This window comes from Dipteris shenzhenensis, chromosome 6 (assembly GCF_047967505.1).
Source record: "Dipteris shenzhenensis isolate YYH24624 ecotype China chromosome 6, Dip_SZ_1.0, whole genome shotgun sequence".
NCBI lineage: Eukaryota > Viridiplantae > Streptophyta > Polypodiopsida > Gleicheniales > Dipteridaceae > Dipteris > Dipteris shenzhenensis.
This window is the reverse complement of record NC_141601.1, coordinates 6,980,220-6,999,091: the sequence shown is the minus strand read 5'-3', so window position 1 is coordinate 6,999,091 and position 18,872 is coordinate 6,980,220. Positions and strand designations below refer to the sequence as shown.

At 44.2% G+C, this 18,872-nt stretch overlaps 1 protein-coding gene across 1 annotated transcript; it reads right to left on the bottom strand.

The window, feature by feature from the left end:
- Window positions 1–7,802: 7,802 nt before the first annotated feature.
- On the bottom strand, window positions 7,803–9,363 carry LOC147900707 (uncharacterized). The gene is made up of 3 exons (XM_087375712.1): window positions 9,151–9,363; window positions 8,311–8,723; window positions 7,803–7,959 (listed from the first exon to the last, which is right to left on the bottom strand). The coding sequence occupies exons 1-3, from the start codon at window positions 9,355–9,357 to the stop codon at window positions 7,803–7,805; spliced, it is 777 nt and encodes a 258-aa protein (XP_087231838.1). The 5' UTR covers window positions 9,358–9,363.
- Between the last annotated feature and the right edge of the window lie 9,509 nt (window positions 9,364–18,872).

Genomic DNA, 18,872 nt, shown 5'->3' with positions numbered 1-18,872 from the left:
TCATGTAAAGTACCTCACAAACTCGCCCATCTTGTAAATACAATCTTTCACATCCTTCGATGCACTACGTGAAGTGCTCGTAGGTAGTATGAACTGAACCCATGAGGAGGTGATTAGTTGCTTATAATTATTCACTCACAAATTCGAAAGGAAAAAGATATTATGCACATAAAGTACTTACTTGGAGCATCTTGTGCCAATCATGAGATTTCAAGCCATATAATTGCTCTACACCTCTTTTCTTGCTCTTTGTAAAGGCTCCCTTCAAACACCTCATGCATCCAGTGGGAGTACGAATTGTAGTAATAGCGTGCTTCACCGTCGCCATCTCTAGCTTTGATAATATCCACGGTGCATGAGGTAAAAAAACACGCCCATTTGGTCTCTCTTGTGGCCAAGCTTCATGCATCCTCCCTGTGGTACGTAGATCCTCCCTTATGCCTACGAAATCTCATGTCCCATTCAAATGCTCCCAAATGGTAGGTGTCACATTCTTGAAGATATGCATGGGATCAAGCAGGTGATTGATCTTGAGGTGGGACCAATATGGTAAACGATAAAAGATGGAGTATCTAAACAAAAGTTGGTGTTAGCGGGTAATCTTTATTTACAACCAATATAGCAAGCAATAGTTACAAACCCTTACCGGCTCATGCTAAGTGGTGGAGGAGTCGTGGAACCATCCCAAATTCTCATCCAATCTCCTGCGGTGAGTGATTGTGGGAGGACTTCATTCCAAGGGGCAACATATCTAGGATGATCAGGTGGGAGAAATCGATGGTGATTCTCATAGATGACCTTATTCAATGCGTCTGCCTATGAGGTAACTAGCGAAGGACCACAAACATGACATGCATGGTAACCCGATGTAGTGAGACCTAAAAAATAGTTGCAATTAAGAGTTGAAGGTGGGTTTAGGGTGCCACATCCTTTGCCTATTCATAATTAGAAGTGTAATGCTTACCTGAACACCCGCCATAGCCTGGGAAGTCATGCATCGTCCACATCAAGACTGCTTTGCAGTTGAAGTCTCGTGACGAGGGAGGCCTGCTCACATCATGCACCTCGATACCTCTCCAAAGTATCTCTAGCTCGTCAATCAAAGGCTCCAAATAAACATCAGGATTTTTGACTTTATGTTTCCCTGGAATTAGAAGGGACAGCATAACATGTTCTTTCTTAATAGCCATAGAGGGTGGAAGATTATAATTCACCAATATCACTAGCCATACACTGTATGAGGTGCTTTTGAGACCAAATGGGTTCACACCTCCATACCCAATCCAAGTCTCAAGCTCCTAGGTTCTTCCTTAAAGCTTGGCCATGTGTCTTCAATATGCTTCCATGCAGGAGAGTCTGCGGGAGTTCTCCACTTGCCATCGGTTGATTGATGGGAGGAATGCCATGACATAAGCTCTATAATAGATTTGCACTTGAACATATGTTGGATGCGAGGGATTATGGGAAAATGCCGCAGAACCTTATGAGGCACGTCCAAAGTCTTGAGATCTGCTCTATATCTTGCCTCTCCACAAGTAGGACACTCTCTTGCATCCTTATGTAGTCCACGAAACAAAACGCAATCGTTGACACATGCATGGATGCACTTGTAATCTAATCCTCCAAGAGAGGTCACATGTTGCCTTTATATCTCTTGAGGTCGGTAATTTATTCTCCCTTGGAAGCATTTTACACAATAGCCTGCACGTGAAGACCATAAATGAGGAAAAGCATTTGAGTAATTGACCCACTAGCATAATTTACCATGTTTGCAAAATAGACTTTAAAGCTTACTTGAGTAATGCATTCAAACTTGCATTGCTCCATCCATAGATGGTTTGCAAGTTTAGTAACTCAAGGGAGGCATGTAGAACAGAGAATGTGCACCCTTCAAACAGTGGAGTCGATGCTGTAGTAAAAATATCATCCTGCTCCATGCTATCATCCCTCCCTTGATGGACATATAAATCCTGCACCATATCATCAAACACCTCCTCCTCCACGGTTTCATGAGGTAATGGCGGAGGGCTACTATCACCATCACTCCATGCATCCGTAATGATCCCTCTTGAAGATCCCACCTCATATCACCGATGCTTCGCCTTCTCACGGCGAGCATAGGGCAACATATGCGGGTGTGGCACTGCATCCTGTATCAAATTAAAACGAGATCATAACTCAAACATATGAACACCCATAGGTATCTCAATCAACCTTAACTTACAAACCCTTACCATGTTTATGGTCACATCCCATTCTCCATACTTTGAGATGTGATTGAGTGTAATCCTGTGTGCACGATACATGTTTCCTCGACATCGATCACACATATATTTGATTTTTTGCTCCAACCACATTTCGCGATGGTGGATACGGAGGGATTCATCCTCACTGGAGCTACTTGTTGAAGATGAGAACATCCTATAAACAAACAATCCAAAAAAAATTGCTTTTCTTCAAATATTTAATTTTAAACTTTGTGGCGCATCTAAAACTATGTCTGTCTGTTCTGTGGTGCACATCTATAAGCATATCTAAAACCACGTCTGTCTGTTCTGTGGTGCGCGTCTAAAACCGTGTCTGATCTATGTAATTAGACGCGCTATTAGATGCGTCTATAGACGCGGCTTTTAAACCTGCTTTTAGTGCACTCGCTTCGCTTTTCTTCACATTACTCATACTTCGCACGGCTTGCTTGCTTCGTTATTAGCAGATCCACAGTTCGATGCTTAAGCAGAAGGCACCCACACTTACTTCTAAGCTTACACTTAAGAGGAAGGCACCCACATTTACTTCCAAGCTTAAAGGAGAGGAGGGCGAACAAGGAAGAGAAGCAACTTTGAAAAAGGAGAAGAACCTTCCATATCTCTATTCAAGGTAAGTCTTTTTGTAGTTGATCATTTTTGGAAGTTTGCTCTCTTTGGATTTGTACTTTCTTGTATCCAAAAAACGCATGATTTGGTTATCAGTGTTACGTTTGTGTGTCGGGCGCATGTCCTTTTCTACTTTTTAGAAAAGTCCATTTGTCGGAGCGCGTCTATAGGCGCATCTAAAACCGAATCTACAGGCACGTCTAGACGCGCGTCTAGCCTATTTGCAGACACAGAGAGCCGCATCTATAGACACGCTGTTATAAGCAAAAATAGACGCACTAATCAGACGCGTCTATAGACGCGCTCCGACAGTAATCCTCTCTTCCCTTCCCCTTTCTTCTCAACTCATCAGTAATCATCTTTTTTTATTTTTTCCAGTTCATCATGTGGCCAGGAAGCGCTTCGGGCTCACCTGATCTCCGGGAGTCTATTTTTAGGGACTTATATAACCTTTTAGGGCACCCTCCTAGTCCTGCGGAGTTATATGGGTATATGACGGGTACTCTAAACACCCCCTAGGAGTCGGCACTACAGACTCCAAACCACCCCACACCAGCTGAGATCACCCCAGTGGAGTCAGCACAGCCTAGTCGGCTACACAGCACAGGCCCATCTCCCATGCTGTCTTATGCCCCTTCCCCCATGCCGTCTTATGCCCCTTCTACCATGCCATCTTATGCCCCTTCCCCCATGCCGTCAAGAGGTCCTTCTGTCTCGCAGAGCCGTCGACATACTCTTGTGTAGTCGAGACTCGGTTCTCCAGCTACGAGTGACATCGTAGTCCCGTGTAGTCTCCAGCTATGAGTGGCCAGCATACTAGCTCGACACGACACAGTAGCAGGTGTAGTAGCAGGGAGAGCAATGGGGGATGCATGGCACAATGCTTTGGGAGGGGTGGCGGTGGGGACGATGATGATTCAGATGATTTAGATGTGCCTCCGGGTGATGGTACGATATTCTATGACATCACTCAGGCAGGAGGCATCTTGATGGATGCGCGGGGGAAGGACATCATGGCCTTCATACGCTCTGTAATTGCTAACAATTACAGAGATTGCTTTATCCCCTTCAAAGACCAGCCAAAGAGGTTGGCTGATGAGACCCTCGCTGCTGTTTGCTCTAGGTATCCTAACCCCCCCAATCGCCAGTTCACAGATAAATGGGCCAAGTCAAAGATTGTTACGATACTTGGCAATAAAAGATCTTCGCTTAAGAGGCAGGCACTAGCGAAGCTTGCCAGGATCAAGGGAGGTCAACCACCAAGGGGCCCGCCCCACACCGCTCACAAGCATGAGTGGAAGAAAGCAATGAAGTCAACGAGGGAGGACCCCAGTCTACAGCACATGGAGGCATGAAGGATCCAGATGGAGCAATATGAAAGCGTGCATTTTAGAGCAGAGGGTGTTGAATCATGGGAGACCCAATTTGTAAGTATTGATCTCAAATTATATTGCTTATGTAGTTTATTAGGAGGTTGTTTCTTTGTACTAATCCCTTTGCAAATTGTGTCATCTTGCAGCTTGAGATCGTGGGCAGATACCCTACTCCTATTGAGATAGCCTACCACTGCCACCATCGCAGAGGAGATACATGGAGGTACTTCTATCATGACGGGTTAATTACTGAGGAGCAGTATATCCAGGCTACTGGAGCAGCCCCCGAGGTATTTGAAAGTAATTAAATAATATCAATATTATAAGTAAAGATTTGATTTTTCATACATTGATATATGTGGTCCCTTGTTTACAGGCCCGTGCACAAGATGACAAGGAAGAAAATGAGGAAGGAGGCGTAGAAGGGAGCGTGGAAGGGAGCGAGGACATGGAGAACATAAATTAGTTGTAGAAGTAGTGCTAGCTACTCTTTTTTGTACTTAAAGCCACTGGCTTGCCTTCGTGCCTCTTGTATATACACTCCTCTTATTTTTTGTACTTGAAGCCACATGACATGGCTTAGCTTCCTTATTTTTTGTACTTGAAGCCACATGACGTGGCTTAGCTTCGTGCTATATGTACATACAAGCACTTTTTGAGCTTTCAATTTTATTGCGTTTTGGAGTTGTAATGTTTTATTTGGAATTATATTAAAATGCGGTTGGCTGTAAGAATTGAATTACACAATGTGGAAATGGGATTCTTGTAACTATATAGCATACACAACATACATAGCATTCTCTAAATAAATAAAAAAATATTATAAAGCACGTCTATCAGTGCATCTATAAACGCGTCTATATATGCGTTTGTCTCTTCCCGAAAGTGTCTATCTGCGCGTCTATAAACACATTTATAAGACCGTTTAAAAACATGTTTATAGACGTGTTTAACGATGCGTCTGTCTATTTTTTAAAATTTTAAGCAGAGTGCCTATTTAAGCATCTATACGCGCGTGTGTCTACTGTATAGACATGCTGTTAGGCGCGGGTCTCTAGACACAAAAATAGACGCGCAAATAAACGCACCTGTAAGTTTTTTATTTAGTTCAGTAAACGCGTCCATGTGCACGTCTATGGGTGCTTTGTCTTGTTGTGCACCTTCACAATAATATAGTTGTGATGGTCATATTTATAACAAATTTAAGATGGCTATATTAAAGCTATATGAAGTTAAAATGGATATATAATCACCATCACAAAGTATAAAATTTAATATGCTATTCATTCTTGTGTTAACCTTTCATGCACATTGTGCATAGCTTCTTGCAGCAAAGGCAATGGAAGCCTTGCAAATGGGTTCATAAACATTAAGGCTCATGCAACTGCAATAACTAAGTAATCCATGTCTTGACCATCTCGGATGTATTGTATCAAACTTGACACATTTTTCAACTGTGACAGGTGCACTGAATAGAGTCCAGAACACTCGACAGGTCAACAGACCTTGCTCCTTGATCCCACATTTAGTTTGATGTTTCTATGTCTATAGTCTTGTTGCCATTGTACTCACAAGTTGTCGCATGCTTCAGTGCACCTTTTGAGCTTTTACACTTATTGGTAGAATCCTCAAAATGGAGCCATGAGAGGATGCCATGAAAAAGAGTGTTGCAGTTGTGAAATTGAAGCAACAAAGATTTGGGATTAGAGCATGGCAATATGGTGAGAAGAATAAGAAGAGAGTTAAAGCAACAAAAATTAAGATTGGAATGTAACAATATGCTAAGAGGAATAAGGATTCAAGGGTTGCTAGTTGGAAATGATATGACAAAGGAATGATTTAGGGGAAGGTTTGAAAGGATTTCAAGCCACCTTTTGCACAGTCGCACCAAGTGTATGCAATTATTTTTATCCTATTAATGTGTTTACGACTAAACAAGCAATTACTTTTATCCTATTAATGTGTTTATGACTAAACAAGCCTTCGTTTCAAGAATACAAATTACCATGATATCTAAAAATGGACAAAGTTGATTCCAAACTTAATTCTACATGAAATGGCATAAAGATGAAAATCCCCTTTGATACAAACTGTGCCATTAAGCATATAGATGTGTACTCATATGAGGAAAAGAAACACAAGGTAAATATTTGTATTCATATATGTAGCTTTACATACTTGGGGTAAAATATCACAATCTTTGACTCTTAATTTTCATGTATGTACTCTAAACTTTGGAAGGTTGAACAAGCTTCTTATTAATGATCTGTATTTTTGTCCAAAATCCTACAATTAAATTCTTGAAAATGATTTTCCCCCATCTGTATTATAATGTCGTCAAAATCCAATTGTTTTTTCAACTTTGCCTTCCTCTAAAATTAGCCTTTAAAATAGAGTATTTTATAATCAAATCAAGCATTCTCAGATATCAATAGTTGACCTAAAATTATGTTTGGGACTCTTGATGACAACTTCAAAATTGGGGAGTCTTGTATGTTTCACAATGTGATACATTCATCACTTAATTGAAACCCTATTTAACAAAGAGATGTTCAAAGTTAGAATGAGACCGTGAGACCCTTAAGAGGCCACACAAAAGGCATCTTACTACTATACATATTATAGATGCGGGAGACTATTTGTCATCGATCGGTAAGTTCACCTAACAAATCCTTCCAATTGCCATAGGACTACAAAACTGTACACACGAGTACAGAATGTTAGAATGTTGTAAGCAAAGGTAAGGGCATAGATCATTAGCAGCAAGTCAGCTATCCCATTGAAATTTGGAAGCCAACTTGAGTGAAGCAATATATAAGCACGACTTATTCCGCAGATATTTCGTCTAAATCTTGCACTCGCACATTGGTGTCCTTGCTGCTTTGGACCCGGGTCGTCAAACCAGAATTTTACACTTCCTCGATTCTTGTTGAATGGACATGATGATCACAGACCACCCAATTTCGTCGAGCCATTCATGCAATATATAACTCAGGAGAAAGGTTATGAAGTTCCCCCGACTCAGCCGAAGTTTTACATGTGATTCCAATATCAAAGCAACTGCTTTCAACGTTGTATAGCCAGCATAGTGGCTCCAGCAACGTGCCCATTCATGACAAACAAAGCGTGGGCCTGTGATTGCCATATCAAGATAGGTTAGTCTTATTTGGAAATGCAAACGCAACACCTTTTTCTTTATAGTACGTGTCAAAGTGAAGTCATGTACAGTTAGGGAGATCGTTGAGGAATTCTGTTGGCAAACATACGAAGCCATCGTGTAGCTAGTAGGGAATTAGATTAAGCCAAAACTCGAACCTTAATAGATGTAAGAGTTCAGATCACAAAAGATACAAGTGACAAGACGATTGCAGCTGCCGCCTTGCTGTTTGTACAAGCGAAACAAGCTCGCCTTTACAAAAAGAAGTCATTCGATCGTTTAAAACTCAGAGGTAGTAGAGAGTTGGGCCATCCCAAGCAGGTGGGCTAGAAAGGTGAATGGGGAGGGCGGAGACGGTTGGGATATGGTGCGCAAACAAAGGACAACCAGCGACTGATTTCAGCCAAGGCGCTGTGGAGAACCGATGGGAGTGTTGTGATTCGAAGCGCGCGACTCTTGGAGCAAGGGGTGGACCTGCATCATTAAGGTGGGGGGGAGGCCGAGGCCGGAAGCGGCAGCTGCACGGGAATGGCCAAGGTGGGAAGCGTGGAAGATGCTGCTGGAAATGGGGCCAAGGGAAGCAGAAGCAGAAGCGGCGGACTGATGCGGGTGAAGCGGGGGATGATCTTGTTGCTGGAGGAGGAGGTGATCGTGATTATTAAGTTGAAGGTGGTGGTGGAGGAGGATGTGGGGGAGGGGCGGGTGGTGTGGGTGAGGCGGGGTGAGCTGGTTATTGTTACTGATGATGAGGGAGGAGGAGGGGGTGGAGGAGGAGTAGAAGTCGAGGGGATCGAGGAGGGGGAGGTGGGGGGGGGAGGAGGAGGGAGGGAGGGGGAGGAAGGAGGCGGCGGAGTAGAAGGAGGAATTGGCGGAGGTAGGGTGGTGGAGGGGGAGGGAGGAGGAGGACGGGAAGGGCGGAGGAGGCGCAACGTCGCTGGAGGCGGGGGAGGCGAAGGGTGAGGCCGAGGGCAAGAAGGAAATGGAGCTGGTGGGCGTGGGAGTGGCGGAGAAGAAGCTGCCGCTGGTGGTTTGGCGGCGGGGCGACGCCGTGGTGCTACAATCGCCGCCGCCGCCGCCCCCCCGAGGAATCTCCAATAAAGACGCCACGTCGATTCCCGCCGCCACCGCCGCCGCCTGCTGCAGGCTGAATAGCCCGCCGCCCGCCGCCGCCAGCAGGCCGCTCATGCCCAGCGTACTACCTCCTCCGCCTCCTCCCCCGCCGCCGCCCCCCATGCCGTCGCCTCCGCCCATGAACGCCGCCCGCCCGCCTCCCGCCCCCGCTGCTCCGCCGCCCCCGACTGCTTGCAAACCTCTTGCTGCCTGCTCACACCATCAACGAACCAGTTAACCATCTTCGCCACTACGTCTCCCGCCACCTTCGCCATCTAAAGCCACTACTCGCTCTCAAAAACGCCACCTTCTCCTCCATCTTCGCCACTACTCCCTCTCAACCTCCCCGCACCCTCCGCCAATTCCAACCTCTCCCCAGTCCCATGCACACACCGCAGCCTCGTCAACACATACAAATCGTAAGCTTCTGCAGCTTATCGTGTCTACAAAACAACGCAGCCTCGCCAATTACCAGATGCACATCTTGTAGAAATCGCTAGCTTCTCGCCTCACGGGGAAAGAGGGAGTTCCCTATTCGAATTAGATAAAACCAGTTACAAACTAAAGTGTCTCTGCTACGAAGGAAATCACCAAAATATTACAAACATCAACAACGCAAAACCTGCGTACTGTTTACCTGAACCCTATACGTTGTCCCGTCTTCCTCCACTATCCATCCTGCTTCCGCTGCTAAGCACCTCAACACTTCGTTGATGTCCGCCCTCGGTGCCAGATTGTACCCCCCGTATTTTCTCAAGCCCTGGAAGATCTTCGTCGTTATCGATCTCCTGTTTCTCTCCCTTATCTTTGTTTTTTCCTTTTCGCTAGAACTGAGTTTCGCCATGGTACTCTAGAGCACAATAGCTTCTCAGGAGCCGTGCTCCCAGCGCCCTTCAAATGCTGCTATGCTACATTATCAGTGATGCTCTTGACGACCGTTTCTCGAAAGACTCGGGGAACTATGATCATGCGTTGAGGGACTTGTGCTCCGCGGACGAAGTCCCCTCTGCCGTAATAATACACAGCAATGAATAAATTCGCAAAGCGAGACTGGACGATTGTTTGTTTCGGCCTGCAGTGAAAGAGACCAAAGCTCTTACGGCTTTTTGCTGACATAAACAAAGACAATCAGTCGCCAACGAAGGAATAGTTGACGCAACCTACCTCGACGCATTCGGAAATGACTTGTTCTCATCGAGAGAAGAGGCCACGGACGATCGGGTAGTTGAAGAGGTAAGCACATGCAAGAAAGCGCAAAGTACTACTGCGGGGTTCCGGTGCGGTGATTGATTGACTGATTGAGAAATGGGGCGGGAGGGGCGGGGACGAAAGCGGGGAGGAGCAGGACCTGGAGTGAAATCAAGGGAAGACTTGTTTTAAGGAGCCTGGAGGGATTCTCCTAGGATGAAGGCTAGATTTGCGGGAAGGGCGGGGATGGGGAGGTTGAAAGAGGGGGAGGGGATCAGGGATGAAGAGAAGGAAGGAGAGGTGGGAGGGGGAGGGAAGAGCAAGGCATAACGCCTAGCAGCAGAGGAGCTTCAGTTGGCGTTTAGTCTACGAGCTGGGCTACCAACTTCGGAAGGAGCTAGCTGGCTACAGGTAGGAATCATCGTTGCACTAGGACGGTGGTCAAGATCGAGATCGAGAGAGAGAGAGAGAGAGAGAGAGAGAGAGAAAAGGAGAAGTAGAACAAACAAGCTCATAGATGGAGCATTGCAGCTATATAGCTGCGTCGCACCAGTTTGCCGATTTGATCACTTCCAAAAGCTTTTCAGTTTGCAGAAAAAGCTTTTCTTCAGCTGCAACGACAAAAAGCCTTGACAGGCATTAGAAGATGGTGGATGAGTCGATGGATTATCAACACAAGTTGTGTTAGTTACTTTGGATGATCGATCCAATCTCGTCTCAGTTTTTCCCTGCAGCTGTAAAGCTCGATTATTATGATTCTGTTGGAAATCATTGACTCGCGTCGCTGCAAGCATCTATCCAGTCACCTTGAGAAACTATGCCAAGGTTCAACTCAGTAATCAGGAGTCGTCCTTCTCCGTCCAGCATGTAACATGCTGCAATATATATGGGAGTGCGCTCATCCTAGGTCTCAGCTTCTACGGAGCTCTCTGCAGCACTAGGCCTGCAGAGCTCGCGAGCTTGTCACTGGAAAGTTATCGAAATAGGTAACAATTTCACATGGCCTTCGAAGCCCTGCTGGGATTGCATTTTCCAACCGTTGGTTGCTGTCTCTAACGGCTGCACATCCAGCAGCAGCAGCAACTTCACCTTTGAAGGCATCATTCTCCAGTAACGAGCTCCGGATGAGTGCAGCGCAGTCTTTTGTCCAGCCTGATAGCAGGAAAGGAGTCAAGGACGCTTCCACCTCAAGCAAAGCCGCGGGCACGCGTCCTCCTCGCAAATTCCAATCTCTCTTCGACGCCAGACAGATTCCTATCGCAAAGGTCTCTCTCTCTCATGTGCATTGTGCAGTCTCTCTAACGCATATACCCGATCCGGTGGGGTACGAAAGCTCTGCAAGATGCAGCAATTCTCAGGACTCACCTGACCCCGATGGAACCTGGCAAATGGCGATCGAAGCGGGAGTCGACTGAAGCATTTTCAAAGCAGTCTGCCATCGGGACCCTGGGCAGCGGGGATGGCATGTCTGAATTTCAGAACTGTGAGGGACCTCACTGCTCAGAGACTCTCAGAGCTCTCAGACAAGAGACAAACATCTATAACATCGGAGATCTTTGCAGAAAGCAAGCAAGCAAGGAAGATTGAAACGCAGAGAGTTTGGTCGAAGAAGGAAAGGACAAAGGTGGAGACACAGCACAGCATAAATGTGTAGCGCAGCATATCCGCTCCGCTCTAGTTATGGCAGTGAATAACGGAACAGTAACATCCATGATTTCATGATAAAGCCGCTAAATAAAGAAGCAAGTGCCTACTCAATGATGCTGCATGCAAGGTAGAAGCTGGTAACGGATGGATGAGGGAAGACAATACCCAAAATTTCAGCGAGATCATGAATTTGTGATCACGCAAACAAATGGCTCTAAAGGTATAGGCGACCAGTCGACGATCGTTGACAGAGTGCATTTATAACGAAGGTCAAGATCGGACTTCAAGCATTGACAGACGCAACCAACAGAAAGTGCGGACTGTAGTGAATGGTGATTGGTGAAGGATGTGTCGAACTTAGAAGTATAATTAACGAGTTTGAACGTTGAACTGTGAATAGAATTCAACCATTGACGGAATTCAAGCATTGACAAACGCAACAAAAGAAAGCTCGGAGTACTTTATGCATGAACGGTGATGGACATATCCAACTTAGACAGATATATATCGAGTTTGAACGTTGAACTGTGAATGAAAGACGATCAGTTCAACAAAAATGGCAATAGGTGTCGAAAACAACCGCAAAAAGAAGATTCAGTGGGGTGCTTGGAAAGCTCCCATCAGTCACATGACTCCATAGCCAGAGCTTCGTCAGCTTTCGTTGTTCTGCCACCCTGCTGATCAGCTTGCGTCTTATCGCTGGATTCTAATATCAATCTCTCATTGCTGCCGCAGTGCCTGCCCCCAAAGACGGAACCAGCAGATTCTTTCTCATTCGTGATTCCGTAGCTTCAAATTTTTCTGCTAACTTCGATGAGTTCGAATCAATCGCATGATCCACGAAGACTTTCTCGACTTATAATTGTTCTTGAGTTTTTCAACATTGATTACGACAATCCTCCATATTTGATGGATTGATGGACCTCGAAGACCAAAATCTTTTCCTTCCGCGTATCCTCCACGGTTCACCGCTCATTCTCTCGTCATCCCTCGGCTTCTCCTCCTCACTGGACCGTAAACACCCACCACACACTCACGTCATTGCTATCACCGAACCCAGAGGAGGGCACATCACGTTTTCGACGACCAATCTCACTCAGTAGTAAGCACACCTGCCTCTTTTCAAAACATTCGATGCCCTGACAGCTCAATGAGAGGGAGAGCCTGAAGATCACTTAAAGAAATCGGGGAGAGATCGAGAGGGCAGATTCACAGGGCTGCATGGAGTCCTCTTGTAATGCGAAAATTGTATTAAATATTTCATGCACCTTAGATCCTTTCTTGTTGGGAATAAGATTACTACAAAGAACTTGAAGCGAGAATCTATTCCACAAAGAAACGGATTCAAAGAATCGCAAAGTATTTCTTGAACTGTGTAAATGACAAAAGTGCCTAAAGAGAATGGACAAAAGTGCCTAATGAGAATGTATTAACTCTTTGGGTTCAACGGCTGAGGCCAAATGCGAGCACTTTCTAAGCATTTTCTCAAGCACTTTGGCAAACCCTATTGATAGTTGGCTTTGGATTAGTCCTTGAGACACAATGGTCTCAATGTTTTTTTTATAAAACTAATAAAAGGGAGAGCAAAATTGTATTAATAGAAAAAAAGAAAAATACAAAAGATTTTATACCACCAAGAGCAACCTTGAGATAATGGTTTCAATGTTGTACCATAGAATCATTATTATGGCACAATCAAATGGATTATTAAAGTAAGTACAAGATGATATGCAAAAAGCACTATCTAAATTTTTTTAAAATTATTATTATTAAAAGTGGTCTACTCTTATATTACTTAAAAGGCCCCAAAGGACATTTCATACAAATCGCACTACAGACGGACACTAACAGCCTCATCGGGCCAACAAGCTATCAACCAACTGATCTGCATGGCAATCTCCAAAACAACCTTTTTACAGGACAACTCAAAAATAGGCTGTCAATTTGGTGGCAAGCTGCTTGGCCAGGAGGTGGTTTTTTTGCTGTTGGGAATGAGGCCCTTGCAGGGAGAATAGATGCGAAGGGATTACACAATTGGGAGGACATTTAGGACCCATACTCGAATGAGTGGCTATCCATGCCTCAGATTGTGACAAAATTTCAGCTGTCCTATGATGAATCACGCTTCATGGGAGAAATTGCTCAAAGAATACCGCATGACCGGCCAACTAATACGCACCCCTCACATGGCTCAGTGGTAGAGGAATGGGAGTGGGGGACTGACATCCCATTGAATAAGCTGAGCGTGAAGCTGTTAGATAAGCTCCTTGCCTACAAGCAAGACTGGCATCAGAGGCTTAGTGAGAGGTGGCTGAGGCATGACTTGGAACTCACGTGGAGGGGTAGGTTCACTCGGTTATGGAAAGCCACACCCTACAACAAGGTAAATTTCTTCCTCTGGAGAATAGTAGGTGGGCATTTCCCTATAGGCAGCCATGTGCCGTGGTTGCATGTTGAACGATGCACGATATGCAAAGCTGCTGCAGAGAACCTCACCCATTTACTGTGGGGCTGTCCATGGGTCCAAAATGTGTGGGGACTCATTAGATCGAAATGTGCAAAAAGCCTGGGGCTGGAGTACATATCCAAAGGTGCTGCCATCTTCAGAGCGGATCTTGGTCCAGATAAGTTTGTTCTTTGGGACATAAGCACTATCTAATTTTATGAGTATGGGGGAATCTACACTAAATACTCCAAAGGACTAGCATTCCACCTAAAGTTCCTAGTACTTGAGATCATGGTGAATGATCATTTGGGTTTATACAAATTGTGATATTCTCTTTGAGGAAGTGTATATTCACATACACGAGGGGAGGTAGGTAGGAGCAAAAGAACCTGCTCTGATACCACTGTTGGGTGCGGGAAGTAATGGAAATGGAGTGGAATGCAAGGAAGCAAACAACAAGCTGAAGGAACACAAAGTACTTGCAAATGGATAGTGAGAAAGTACAAAGGGGTGGCCTATATGGCCTCAACCAGTGAAGTTGACCTAAGGGTTGATTGAGTCCTAAGACTAGCCTACAAGGCCATACTAGGGCTAAGTGCTAACACAACTTACTTTGCCAGCCTTGTTCTCACTGGTGTGGAGAAGGAGACATACCGCAAGCTCATAAGGGATCCATTCTCATCAGATGGAATCAAAAGGTGCCAACAAGGACGTGAGGAAGATACTCAACAAAAGCTAAGCCAACTCCTGATCGACAATCTGAATATAGTTTGGACACTTTCTGCTCCAGTTTTCTATGCATTGAGGGCGGTTGAGGGGCAGTCATAGCAAGCCCCTTCTACTGGTAATCAAATGGCTCTAAAAGAGGGGCCAAGTTGAGAATTACCTTTGCAAGACACTTTGGGAGCCATGGATTGAAAAGCTAGGAATAATATGTATGTTAGGAACCTCGCAACATGGTTAGACATTTGGGATCGGACGAGTTCAAATGAAAGCATAAATACTAAAGAATTGGTAGTCCCAATTTTCAAAGCACTACAAGACATGGCCCTCTTTTCGATGCTGTTTGGCGATGCTTCGCAGGTGCGGGCACAAAAATCATCGGTACGATTGGCGAGCGGAGGAGGTGTTCGTATAGATGGCAAAATGCGCATAATATGCATGTCAATAAAGGCATTCTTATATATCAATGCCTATGCCGACATGCATACCAATGTCTGCCGATGTTTGCACCGACTTGCAAGCCGCTGCTTTTGAAATCCTCTCCTAATTCTCCTTCCTCTTCCTTGCCATCTCCTTCTCCCCCAGCCTCCACGATCCCCTTTGCAAACATGTATCTTTACCAAACCACTTGGTAAAGGGGTTTTCGAGAAACACTGACAAGCTCTTGGTTTGAAGCAGAGGAAGGACGTTACCATTGAAGGGGTGTGATTGAATGTAATGCTCAGTCCTTCTTTGATTCCCTAGAATCATCATCTGGAGGGAAGGCCTACTTCATGATGTTGATCTTGAGGGAAGGTGTTGAGAAACCATGCTTAGCATCATGTGATCATATGTGCATAGCACTAACCCAATAGAGTGCTATAAAGGAAAGGGTTATATGCCTAATCCTAACCTAAAAGGGTTTGTATATATTCTACAATTTTAATTAAATCTAGTGTACCGTTAGTCATTTGTGGTATGCTCTCTAGTTGTGCTCTCTCTCCTCATCTCCACTCTTCTCCTCTCCCCTCTTCATATTTTGTCATCATTAGCTCCAACACAAAAATAACATGCTAAACTTGCTTGCCCTTGCAACATACGATAAGGATCCAAGTGGTTGATAGATGGCACATTTAGCTATGAGACATGGGCACCTATCTCCATGAAGCCATGTCCAAGTATGATAGCATCACATGTCATTCAATGGTTCTCAGGCTAGGTCAAAGTCTATGTATGTTTTGTAGCAACACGCATTCATGACTTTGAGTCTCAACATACCAAGGTTTGCAATGCTCAAGGCTCCTTCGTTTGATCCTTATGTTAGGTTCATTATCCTGAAATCTCATACATAAATCCATCTTCTCATCCAATAAATAAAAAAGATTGCATTCAAAACCTATGAAAGAACATGGTGTCTACAAGTTGCAACCACCAACACAATGGTTTCAACCAACACGATGGCTTCAACCAGCATAGTGGTGCTTACTATTTCAACCATCGTAATAATTGCTTACAAAATAACTCTCTCTCTCTCTCTCTCTCTCTCTCTCTCAGTTACTTATTACATGAAGCTCTCAACCGATGGTACACATAGCACCTTCCTAGCATTCAACTCAAGATAGCACAAAATAATTTAAAACTTTTAGAGCACAATTCAGAAGTGCATGACACATTGTTGAACCAAAATGACTCTTTATTCATGGAATGGCAGCTCATGGAGGGCTCATCTTTATTCTTGGAATGGCAGCTCATGCCTATAACCCTTTTTGTTGCTTACAATAGACTAATTGATAAAACTTCATTAGAATCTGTTAGGGACCCTATCAACGGGTTGTCATTAGATGCTACTAGAAGATGAAGATATTTACACCTGTTGGTACAAGAAATTTGCATGCAAGGTTTAGACTAGCCTCAAAGAGACCCTCACAACCACCCTGATACCAATGTTGGCAAATGGAACCCGAAATATATTCCTTCTTTTGTAAATCTCTCTCTCTCTCTCTCTCTCTCTCTCTCAGTTACTTATTATACAAAGCTCTTAGCCGATGGAGCACACAACACCTTCCTAGCATTCAACTCAAGATAGAATTAAATAATTAAAAACTTTTAGAACAAAAGATATAAAAAGTGCAGGACACAATACTGAACCAAAATGACTCTTTATTCACACATTGATGTCTTCCTTTTCCATCCCTTCCCATCTCCTCCTACCTTCCTTCTTCATCCTTTGTTGTTCTCCTCTTCCTCCCTCCTTCCTTGTGTTGAGGTATTCCCTTCCTTTGAGTTCTTAACTTAACGTTGAGTTCTTTTCCACCAATATATTCCAAATTGGGTATCCGTAATAACTACTATGCAAACTCATTTTCTCCTAACATTTAACATTGTATTCTCACTCACTTGCACTTAAAGCTTCTATAAGCAAATGATTTTGAGTTATTGTTTATTGTGAACCCAATAACAAAGAGGGCGTGTTTATGACACCTATCTCCCCAACCAAGTTAGCACATGTTCTCATCCATTTTTTTTCTTGTTGGATGGTGGCACATTTTCAGACGTCACCTTCAATCAAAAGTTGGTTAAGCTACCTCTACTTTTACAAAATTTCACTTGTTCACTTTATTAAATTGTTGACATTTTGTATACAAACTCTTTGTTAAAGGATGTGTATTTTTATCGTAAACTTTTCTCTTTAGTTGTAAGCACTTAGCTATGCAAACAGACATCTTCAATGTTTTAGGTGTGTGCACATAACTCTCTCTCTCTCTCTCTCTCTCTCTCTCTCTCAACCCCTATATTAGCCCTTTCCATCCCTTTTCGGCCCATGATAGCCACTTGTGCTAGTCCTTGCTAGGCTCTCCGACCCTCATCAGCCCTCCATTGCCCTTGTGGGCATGATGCAACACAAGGAGGCCGTATAGTTTGCACCCCCATCATTGCCAATCCCTGTTCTACCCTGAAATCCACCTTGCGCCTCTTGTTCACTATCGCAAGACCCTATAGGTCGGCCTACTATGCTACTACAACCATGAGGCTTCCCTTAGGCCTTATATAGGCCCCTAGACCCTAGGTGAAGCTAGGTGCTTGTAATAAATTGGTTGAGGGGCCTACTATCAATTGTCACCTAGCCTATTGTCCCTCTAGGTCCTACCACAGGTTGCTGTCCAACCTCTACACCACCCCTACCCCTAGGTCTAGCTCTTGGACCTACAAACAACCAACAAGTAAAGAACATACATCTAGTTTGAATTCAAAAAGGACACAATGCATTACTGAAAAAGAGGGAAGAGGTACTAGTTCAACTGAAGCTTACTTAAAGACCACTCTAAGCTATCAAACATGGAAAAAAAATGTGAGAAAACTATTCATTTTTGCAACATTGAACTTTTGAAAATACACGAGTTTTTGCTGAGAATGTTTGCAATGCTTATGCGAGGATGCTTTGAGGAAAAATGGGGGAAGCATGCATTGGAGAATGCCATGGCAACCTACTCAAGAGGGACACCCAGTAAGGCTATAGAGAATGTCCTCACCAGCCTCAATAAAATTTGCATAGCCCTTAGTGAGAAGATAGATGATCTAGAAGCCACAAAGGTGGCATTGGTAGCTGAGAAAACACTTGTGGATAAGGCATTAGCTAAAGTGAAGAAGCAGGGGGGAAGATCCAAGAAGAACAGATGAAGGAGAAAGCTAAGAGAGAGGAGTGGGAGAGAGAAAAACTAGAGTCGGAAATTGTCAATCTAGCCTCTAGGACAAAGTACATGGATTGAAGGTTGAGTTACAACAACTCAAGGAAATAAAGGACACTCCAAAAGGGACATGTAAGGTGGTGGAAGAGCTCAAAACAGAGAATTCCAACCTCAAGAAAGATATTGCAGCTATGTAAGGCACAATGCAAGGGAAGCACACCGAACTCAAGCAGTAAATCAAGAAGATGTTGGAATGAAAGGATGTGGTCAAGAAAGGTATGTCAACCCTTGAAAAAGAGATAATATCAGATGCATATTGAGGATGATAAAAGGTGGGACATCAAATCATTAAACATACTTGTCAAAGCTTACTGGTAGGGGATACCCCCACGGTGGGATGCCAAAATTTTATTCACCAAGATGGGAGTCAAATCACTTGTAAGGCAGCTTCGAGGGTGGGGAAAGTCAACGCACCAACAAGACCATTGGTAGTGAGATTCTAGACAAGCTACTCTTGTGAGTATTAGGGTAGCATTGAAGGGTACCAAGACCTTCTTGGATGATGATCTCACCCTCCTATAATAGGAACATCAAAGGGAGGGTATGGTGAAAGTAATGGCAAGACATGAAGGGAAATGGGTTGAATACAGAGATGGTAAGGTTATCATGTGTGAGAGAGTAGTTACAGCA

Coding starts and splice junctions, on each gene's coding strand:
- LOC147900707 (XM_087375712.1), bottom strand. CDS start 9,357: ATGGCGAAACTCAGTTCTAGCGAAAAGGAAAAAACAAAGATAAGGGAG. Junction 8,724..9,150: donor GGACAACGTATAGGGTTCAG/GTAAACAGTACG, acceptor TGGTGTGAGCAG/GCAGCAAGAGGTTTGCAAGC. Junction 7,960..8,310: donor GCGCCTCCTCCGCCCTTCCC/GTCCTCCTCCTC, acceptor CATTTCCAGCAG/CATCTTCCACGCTTCCCACC.